The 10,996-nt window shown below is 27.6% G+C and overlaps 1 protein-coding gene across 1 annotated transcript; it reads left to right on the forward strand.

Moving 5' to 3' along the window:
- The first annotated feature begins 1,839 nt into the window (after positions 1 to 1,839).
- Positions 1,840 to 3,852, forward strand: LOC136087462 (piggyBac transposable element-derived protein 3-like). Its single transcript, XM_065810261.1, has 2 exons — positions 1,840 to 2,062; positions 2,366 to 3,852. Exon 2 carries the CDS (start codon positions 2,779 to 2,781, stop codon positions 3,850 to 3,852), a length of 1,074 nt encoding a protein of 357 aa, XP_065666333.1. The 5' UTR covers positions 1,840 to 2,062; positions 2,366 to 2,778.
- The last annotated feature ends 7,144 nt before the right edge of the window (positions 3,853 to 10,996 follow it).

Below are 10,996 nucleotides of genomic sequence, written 5' to 3' on the forward strand. Positions count from 1 at the left end.
TGTTTACTTCCATCCAAACGAAAAAATAATTTAAAATTACCCTGGACTTGTTTTAAACTATCATCCGTTGTAAAAGAAGAAGTTTCTTAATTATTAATTCGTTTAAACAAGTTTTAAACTTTATTTTTTTTTGTTTATTTCAAATGAATTTTTTTCTTCAAATGAAATTTTTTATTTCAAAAAACCAAATTTATAGTACTTTTTTTTAAAAAAACAGAAAAAACACTATTAAATATTTTTTTTATCAATATATTTTTGGTATTTTATTGCCTACCAAAAAAAACACCGTCATATATATGTGATATACAATATAATTTATTTCTAATGTCAAAATCCATGATAAAACCACCAAAAAACGTAGATATTTTTGTGTGTCCAGTATCTTTATTACCGCTGATGATTTCGGCAATGCCATTTCTTTACTCATACGTTAAAATTTACTCTCCTCGAGAGCTTGTATCTGTTCTTAAATTCTTTAATTTGTCGTTTCGTTTTTCCATATCTTTTATTGTCCATAAAATTTCTTTAGAATTTTCTTGAACATAGCGTCGAAATTTTTGTACAAAACATGGATTACAATACTTTTTTATATGTGTTTTTCTTTTCGCATGTTTGCATACTTTTGAATTCATTTTTGTAAGTAAACGTTTTACAGAGTTGAGCTTTTTTATACATGTTTTTAATCCGATTAAACTATAGTTTAATCGGATTAAAAATTTAAAATCCGATTAATCCTGCCTTAATCCTTAGCCTGCTTACTCACACACTCGTGCGCTCACTCGTTCTCACACGCTCCACATACACTACCAAGTCAATTTTCGTCAACTTGGTATTTTAACATTGAACTAACTAGACATACATTACCAAGTCAACTTTCGCCAACTTGATATTTTTAACATAGAACTTTCTAGACATACATTACCAAGTCAACTTTCGCCAACTTGATATTTTAACATTGTGTTTTTAAAAAGTTGTTTACTCCGTATTTTAATCTCTTTAATCTTGTTCATAAAAGCGATATTAATGGTTTCTAAATTTAACTAGCATGACACAGCATTTTCTTTTCATTACATAAAGTTGCATCACTTTAGCTTTTATTTCACGTTAATCTGTAAAGATTAAAGATTAAACTAACAACAGCAGCACATTTGCAAACACGATGGGAAATTTTAGCAAGTTATCTTGGTTATGAAAAACGAGAAATTGAATGCATACAATATGATTACCCTAACATTAATGAAAGAATGAAGAGACTTTTAAACTTAATTTATCAAAGAAAAGGTACCGAACTCGAAGCAGCTCGTGCTTTATATCAAGCTTTATGGGATTGGTCTATTGATGTTATAACATATGAAATTAATAATACACTTTTAGGTCATTTAAAAGCGACTATGGAAATTGTAAAAAATTTTATAATGCAATAATTTTTTGTAATTTTTTTTATTTTTTAGCAACCTAATATATTAAGATAATGAAACAATATATCAAAAATCAATATATCAAAAACAGTGAATGGTAAGCCTATTCTTTGTTTTTTCTTTTTTATACATTTTTATATTTTTATACATTTTTTTCTTTTAGTTATGGAGAAAATATTAATGAGGGTACTATATGCTACCACGATTTGTTATTGTCAAACGAAGAAGAACAAGATTTGCAAGAACTAATGGAAATGGAAGAGTTAACAGAAGAAGGTTATGAAAAATATTTAGAACAATTAGTTCAAGAAATGGAAGAAGAATCAGATTATATTGAAGAACTAAAACTACAAATGTTAGAAGAAGAAATGGAAAAAGAAGTGCAAGAAATAGAAAAAGAAATTCATGAGATCTTTAACCCTTTAGCGCCCCGTGTAGCAGATCTGCTACATAACTTCAGAAACCTTTTATGGCCACCCTGTCAACACAGTGATCTCAAAAACACCTTTTGTAGCATATTTACAACATATTTTTGTTGGTCCGATTTAGCAAGGTTAATATAATTGGATAATCAAGGCATAAAAACACATCAAAATCGTCTTTTTAAAAATCGGGTGATTGTTGTCAGGCAAGGTATTTTCAAAGTAAGTTTTTACCTTTTTTTTTATGAATATTGAAGCTTATTTGTTTATTTTATTGTAAATTAATAATACATGTAAGTTTTAGAAGTATTTAAGAGAGTTTTCTCTTTTTGAAACTACCACAAAATGCTATTTGAATTTATATGTATCATATATGCTACTATGGACTTTTTAAGTATACATTGTTACCAATATATATATATATATATATATATATATATATATATATATATATATACATATATATATGTATATATGTATATGTATATATATATATATATATGCACATATATTGTTCTTCTTTAGATGAATAAAAATAAAAAATTAAATATTGAAGATGCTCTCGCATTTATTCTTGATGGTGAAAGTGATTTTGAGGATCTTAGTGAGTCAGACTCTGAATTTGAATCTGATGTTTCAACTGCAGTTATAAGCAATACTAAGGTTGTGCATGATGACAACAATGACAACATTATTTTTCCAATATCGGAGTCTCTTACCCAGGAAAGTAGTACACGTGATGATATGCTCTATTCCAACTCTTCAGCCCCACTCCCAAAAAAATCCAAAATAGTCAACAACAAAAAACAAAAAAAGCAAGTTTACCACTTTGGAAAAAGGTTACACTAGATAATGATTTGATTGGTGATATTGCTTTTCAAGAGGTACCTATTGAACCTATTCCGGACGAAACTACTACTCCATACGAATATTTTAAAATGTTTGTTGATGACAATCTTATAGACATTATTGCTGAACAATCTAGTTTATATAGTTGCCAGTCATCAGGTACAAATATTTCTGTCACATCGAATGAAATAGAGTCTTTTATTGGTGTTTTTTTTCGTATGGGTCTTGTAAAACTACCATCTGTGAGATCTTATTGGGAAACCTTTATGAATTATGATGGAGTAAGTTCAATATTATCAAGGAATAGATTTCTTTCTATCCTCCGCTATTTACACTTTGTTGACAATCTAAACGTAACAGATGAAGTAAAGAAAAATGATCGGGCTTGGAAATTAAGACCTTGGTTGGAAAAACTGCGAGAAAATTTCTTAAAAGTTTCTCCTGAGGAAAATCAATCAGTTGATGAGATAATGGTTCCCTTCAAAGGAAGGTCATTTTTGAAGCAATACCTTCCAAAAAAACCCAATAAATGGGGGTTCAAACTTTGGGCTAGATGTGGTGTCAGTGGGTATTTGTATGACTTTGATTTATATCAAGGAAAAGAAATAAAAAAGAAAGATGAAGTTTCTCCTCATGGTGTCGGGGCATCTGTTGTAATTAAAATGACCTCAACTTTGCCAGAAAATCATAATTTTAAAATATTTGCTGACAATTACTTTTCTTCATTGCCTTTGCTAGATGAGCTAAAAAAGCGTAGAATATGGTATGTTGGAACAGCTCGCCTTAAGCGCCTTAACAAATGCCCATTCACTTCTGAAAAAGAATTAAAAAATCAAGGGCGTGGATCGTTTGACTATCGTACTGACATCAAATCTAATAACATAGCTGTCTCTTGGATAGATAACAAGGTAGTTACTTTAATTTCGTCTTTTGCTAGTATTGAACCAATCAACTCAGTAAGGCGTTATGATAGAAAAACCTGCAAACATATTATGGTAAAACAACCATATATAGTCCAGTTTTATAATAAAAATATGGGTGGAGTTGACAAACTGGATATGATGTGCTCATTCTACAAACCAAATTTAAAATGCCATAGATGGTATATATATGTATGGGCACATACCTTTCTTATTGCATTATCAAATGCCTGGTTTTTGTAACGTCGGGACTTAAAAATTATTTGCCCCAGTAAGAAATTCATGCCTCTAAAAAATTTTCAAACTGCAGTAGCTTCTAGCTTGGTAACTGTTGTAAAAAGAAAAGCTGGAAGAGCATCTCTTGATGCAATACCTATACCAACCAAAAGAGCTGCTGCTGTTCAGAGTAATCCTACAAAAGATATCCGTCTGGATGGATTTGACCACTTACCAACTTATAGTGACAAACGGCAGCGGTGTAAGAAATGCAAAACTGGTTTTTCTTATATTCGTTGCAAAAAGTGCAATGTTTGGTTATGCTTAAATAAGGACAGAAATTGTTATCATGACTACCATTAATGGCATTTAAAATTTGTTTATATTTATAGTATAAATGGTTGTTAACTGTCTTATAAGATATATTGTGTTTTATTTAATAAGAACAGAATTTGTAAAATGAAATCAATAACAAAGTTTCAATTTTCAAATTTCTTTATATACTTAAATACAAAATCTTTTTTTTAAGAAAACTTTTGTTATTTTTTTCCTCGTATTCCCATTGTAGCAGATATGCTACAATGACATAATTGGGTTTGCTAGTGAAATTTTAAAATTTTATTTTTTAATTCATAATCTAGATCAAAAAACAATTGCTTTTTGAAGTTTTTGGAATTTTTTGAAAATTTTAAGCCCTGGTGGGCGCTAAAGGGTTAATGAAATGGATTTGGAACAATATATTTTGGACGTTATTAATAAAATGGACAATTTACCCGAACTTTTATAATTTTTCACCTTCGTGATCATATCACGCCATAAGACGAACAGTTGCAATAAAATAAAGATGTTATAAATTTGGAAAAATACGCCGAATAGTCACTTTTATCGTAATCGAACCCTCAATTTTTTTTATTTGTAAATATATCCTTTTTTATTAGACAACTAATTGAAAAAAATGAATAATAATGATGATTTTGAAGATATGTTTCCTGGTTTTGGAGACGTTTTGGAAGAAACAGAAAACATGCAAATAGAAAATATAACATTTAACGATATATTCAAAGAACCAGATATCGATATTGAAACGAACCTCATTTATATTTTTATTCTTTTATATGTTTTATTGAGTCATTTTATTTATTTATTAATTCTTTTATGGTAAATAAGACATGAATATTTTTTTTTATAGTTTCATATAAATAAATGTTTTTTTTTCAGCAACTAATAACAAAAATGGCAGACAACATATATCCTTGCTGTTTTTGCGATAAAGAATTTAGTGCAGAAGAACTTTTAAACCATCAAACAGAATGTTCTACAGAGCAATACTCTCACGAATGTTTTACATGTAAAAAAAAGGTACAAGATTTGTTAAACCATGAATGTGATTATGAATTTCTAGATATACAAAAAATATGTTTTTTTTGTAATACCAAAGTCGATGATCAAGATTATTATGAACACTATGTCATCTGCTTTCAATATTATAAAGAACAACAAAATCGTTATTTGAACCAAATCATTCAAGAAGAAAAGAAAAATTTAAATTATTTGAATCTTTCTATTAATCAAATCATGAATAAAATGAATAGTCTACAAGAAAAAGAAATTAAAAATCTAAAAGAAGAAAATGACAAAACTTCATCAAACCCTTGCAGAAATGAACAAAGAAATGACTGAATTAAAAAGTCTCTTTTATGACAACATGTTGGTTTTAGCAAATCAACAAGATACAGAACAACTCAAACAAGAAATAACAAAACTTTATCATATCGTAGAAGAAAATAGCACAGAATTCTTAGCTTTAAAAAAATCCATTCAACAACCTAAAGAAGTAAAGATAATACAACACATTTTTAAAGACACGCAAATTATCAAACTCGATCAAATGAATCTCAGGCTATTATCAGATGAGCCATTTTATACAGAACCAGTCAGGGTCAGGGTTAGGGTTAGAACACATCAGAAGGTTACCGTTATCGTATAAAAGTTTATACTCGAAGTACCGACATAAACAAACTAGCCATTTACTTTCAAATATTAAGAGGTGACCTGGACGATGCTTTAAAATGGCCTTTTACCAAAAATGTCAATATAACCTTGAGAGATAAAGATAAATTTTTTACTTGTACTACTACCAACAATAATTATCTTCAGCTTTTAGACGATAGTTCTTTTGATAAACCTACCGCTGAATATAATGTAGCTGTTGGTTATAAGAATTTTATTTCACACGAAGAACTAAAACAATTTATTATTAACAATAATTTATTTATCACGATTACTATTCAATAATATACTTTATGTAAAAAAATGTATTTGTACTTTTGTTCTATCATTGTTATTTTTTATATATTTTTATGTACTTTATCTAACATTATTAACCATTATTTTTTTAGATTAACTTATTAAAAAATGAACACAATTGAAATATTCAGAGAAATCAGTCTGGAACTAACCATTGCCAACGTGAAATCGATTAAATTTATGCTTAAAATACCTTTTGGAATCAAAGAAACTTTAAAAAATGGTTTGGACATTATAGCATACTTTAAAGATAACACTATACAAAGCGAACACGGTCATATTTACGAAACATTAGAAAGCAAGTTAGAATATTTACTTGTATTATGCAAAGCAATTCATCGTAATGATATTGTCACTAAATATAAAAACAAAATTCCTCGACTACTTACCTATGAAGAAAGCGTTGTTAAAAATTTACCACCTGTGTATTCACCACCGAACGCAGTATATCCAAGTGCAGTCATAGAAGCTAAACAGGAAGAATTTATTTTTATAATTCTGTACCAGAATCAGCTGAAGCACCTGAAAGTTCCCAAGAACCAGAATTCATTTAAAACTTTTTTTTAGGAAAAAATTATAGTTTTTTTTACTTGTAAAACTATAACTTTTTCCCAAACATTTATTTTTTTATTGTATTAACTCAATTTGTTAACTTTTTTTTTAGTCAACTAATTAAAAAAATGGGCAGCAACTGGGGTAATATTGAAAAAATAATTGAAAAAGAAGGTGCTTCATTAAACTTCTATCTACGAAAACTTTAAAAACAAATGAGACGAGAAAAAAAGGTTATAGAAATGGACAGAGAAACAAAACAACGCTCTCGTTTTCTGGAAAACATTCGTTCTTACATTAGAAACTTTGAAAGTTAAACACTGATTTGGTTTACCCCAGAAGAACGACATTTTTCTTATTATCTTTTTGACTTTGATGATTTTACATTGGATAAAACAAACAAATTTGTCCACGAAAATCAATCACAACTCACTTTGAAAGATTTATGTAAAAGAATTTTGGCACGAGAACGAATTCAATTTGAATTCGATCAATTGCGAGAAAAAATTGTTTGTTTATTCGATAAAACCAAACTACCACTCACCAAATGGAAAGATCAAGATAATATTCGATTATTGTTTTACACCTATTATAAAATATATATTTATTATCAATTACCTTTTATAAGTAAACGTTTATCCTTTTTTTATCTTTAAAGACGATATCTTTATACTTTATTTCATTTACTTTTTACAGAAATATCCTGTTTTGCTGATCCACATAAACAGCTGGAAATACATTTAATGCGAAAATTATATCGTTTAATTATGGAATATATAAATTGGTCCAAAGAACAATATTTTTATACTACTGAACCTTGTTTTATTCATTTTAATATTGTAAATCAATTTTTTTAATTTTTTAGATAACTAATAAAAAATGCAAAGAAGCAAACGCTTTTATGAATACGACATTATCCACATTGTCGGTTGGTTTATTACCGAAACAAAAAATAACATGGATCGAGACATGAAAACGTTAAAAGAATTATGTAAAAGAAAATTGGCTGTTAGAAGAATTAAAATCGGATTGGAGTTGTTAAAAGATCAGCTTGGATTTTTATATTTTCGTTATGACGAAAACAGTTCTGATGATGATTTTTTTTATATTTGTAAATTTAGTTCTTTAACCGATCACAATTTATTTTTTTGGTTACAAAAAAAAATTATATATTCTTTATACGAAGTTTAGATCGCATTATAATAATCATTATATTAAAAATGTAGAACTTGATTTTTTTTATAATTGTATTAGAAAATACATTCAATGGGTATTAGATCAATATTATTATATTCGCGAAAATAATTTTGCACATTATAAAAATAAACTTTTATATTTATAGACAAACTAATAAAATAAAAACCTATGGATACAGCACCAGAAAACCTAATAAAAAAATAAGGAAACAAATGTAAGGTATATTTTTTTCTGTTTTTTTTATTTTTTTATCATTAAATTATTTATTTATTAATTCTATTTTTTTTACAGCCATGTACTCCTACTATTTCAAACTACAAAAGCATTCTTTGGAACACTCAAATTCTGTAAACCAACGCTACTTTTGCATAAAAAAATGTGGTGTATGCCAGAGTTGCCATCTTAAAAAAAAATAACTTTTGTATTTTTTTATTTTAGAAATATATCTATTTTATCCCATTTTTTTGTGTTTTTTTATTCCTTATTTTTTTTTTTTTTTTAATACCACTTTATACTAACATTCTTTTTTTTTTAGTTATAAATAAAAAATGAATAATAATAAGGATGTTGAAAACTGGGAAGACGAACTTGATGCTCCAGCGTACGAATTTCAACCGCCAAATTTGAAATTAAAAAGACCACTACGTGGCCTTGACTATGAAAAATGTCTAAAAGACGAATTGCGCAATATAAACAATAAAAAAAAATATCTATAAATGAATATATAAAAATGAATTTTTCTATACGTAAGTTATAATCTTTTTTTATTGTACTTTTTTATTGACATTTTTATTGTAATTTTATTGTAAATATATTATTATAAATAAATTTTTTTTTTTAGCTAACTAATACAATGTCTAGAAATTCAAATGATGTCATAGAAATTATTATTTTGCCAGAAGAAAAAGTATTACTCGTTATGGAAATGGCGAAATTATATAACAAACCATTCGTCGATGAACTCCAACTATATCATTCTTTCGTCACGTACGGAAAAAAACGTCACCCAAACATAAAACGTTTGAAACATAAAAACATAAAACGTTTGAAAACGTAAACATAAAACGTTTGAAAATTGGACAAAAAAACACTACCCTATTTTTAGGGAACAGAATCCATTTGTAACCTTTTTTCTATTAAAAATTTTTTTTTATGACACCTGTTCTTTTATTTCTGCGCGCATGCGCGTCATTCTTTTTGAGACCGGGAAACTTTTTTTTATAATCCGTTCATCACTTTAATCCCTCGGTTCAATACTCTACTTCCTCGGTCCCTCGCTTATTGACGGTTTTCATCGTTTTTATTTAAACTTTTTTCAATTCTTTTTTTCAATTTCAACTCTTTTTTTTTTTTATACAACTTTTATACTAACATTTTATCTTTTTTTAGATATAAAAAAATGAATAATTTTAATGATAATTGGGAAGAAGATCTCCAAGCTCCAGCTTTCGAAGTAAAACCTGCTCAATTAAAATTAAAAAGACCTCTCCGAGGTTCAGACTTTGAGAAATGCTTAAAACTTGAAACTAAAAATATATACATTAACAAAAATATAAACAATTAAATCAATAAAAAAACACCACCGAACATGTCTAGTAATAAATTTATAAATATGAAATTTTCTATTCATAAATTATAATCATTTGTATATTTTATTCTAATTTTTTTTGTAATTTTTTTGTAAATTTTCATTGTAATTTTTTTTAGCTAACTAATACAATGATTGAAAATTCTAATTGTCTGGTAAAAAAAATTGCTATGTCACTTGAAGAAGCACTATTCGTTTTGGGAATGTCTAAAATAAATAACAAACCATTTATTGAAGAATTCGATATTTATAATTCTTTTATCACGATTGGAAAAGAAGGTTACCGAAAAAAAACTGTTACAATTGAAAATAAGGTTACATTACTGATTTTTTTTAGTTCCCTGAAAATAGGGTAGTTTTTATAACGAAATTCTCAAACGTCATGTATATATGAGATAATTTTTATACCTAATCCTTTATTTTGTTTGCGCACGCGCGTGATGGTTCATTAAATTCCGTTTTCTCGGATTCTTTTTATTCCTCGGTTTCGCGGGTCTCGGTTTTGACCGGTTTCTTGTTTTCTCGCTTTTTTTGACCTCGGACAGATGGCTTCTTAACCTAAACACACTTTTGTAACTTACTATATCATCAATCGATGTTTAACATAAACTAGATTCCAGTGATATTCAAGGGTGAGGCAGTCATATTTCAAACATGGTTAACCTAAATATAGGCAGTCATTTTTCAAACATGGTTAACCTGCACTTTACAGTTGACCACAAACTTTACAACATATTTAATCAAAATACTGTTAAAACGAACTACTCATGTATGCCAAACATTAGGTCCATCATTAATTCGCACAATCACAGGATATTATATAACCAAGTTACAGCTGAGAGAAAACATACAACTTTCAACAAATGCATCTGTTTATCATCATTGTTTATCAAGCCATCGTGTAATCAAACAAACCTTACTACAAAGAAAAAGTATATTTTGGCTTATTGTGAAACTCCATTTATATTCTCTGTATGCTAATCACCTAAAATCTTATTGCATTAATAAATATAAAACTGATACTGAGTTGTCTATTGGGACATAAAGGACAAAATGTTTACGCCCTTAATTAAGTGGAAAATTGTGAAACGTTACAAAACTGATGTCAAAAATCTGCATCTTTGCTTATACGAAAAATTTCTTATTTAGAAATTTGTATTCAAAATGTAAATTATTTATATAATTTATAAGAACTATTTTTGGGTATGGTCGTTGTGTTGTGATCACGTACAAGGTGCTCTAATGTATGGAACATTAGAGCACCTAGTAATACGATAACGGATATGAATTTAATTTTTCAATAATTAGTGCTCTTAATTCCTTCAACAAAAACAGAGAATCTTCCGGATTTCCAATGATAATAAAAAAAATGTAATAAAGAAATAATCCTTTCAAAAAAACCATTATTCAATCACTTTTTATAAATTCATGCTCAAAAAGTGATATTTCTTTAAAAACATATATAACACGGCCATTCCAGAGATCGCAAATATTTATTTATTTTTTATTTATTTATTTCGCCGTTTA

Source organism: Hydra vulgaris, chromosome 11 (genome assembly GCF_038396675.1).
Source record: "Hydra vulgaris chromosome 11, alternate assembly HydraT2T_AEP".
NCBI lineage: Eukaryota > Metazoa > Cnidaria > Hydrozoa > Anthoathecata > Hydridae > Hydra > Hydra vulgaris.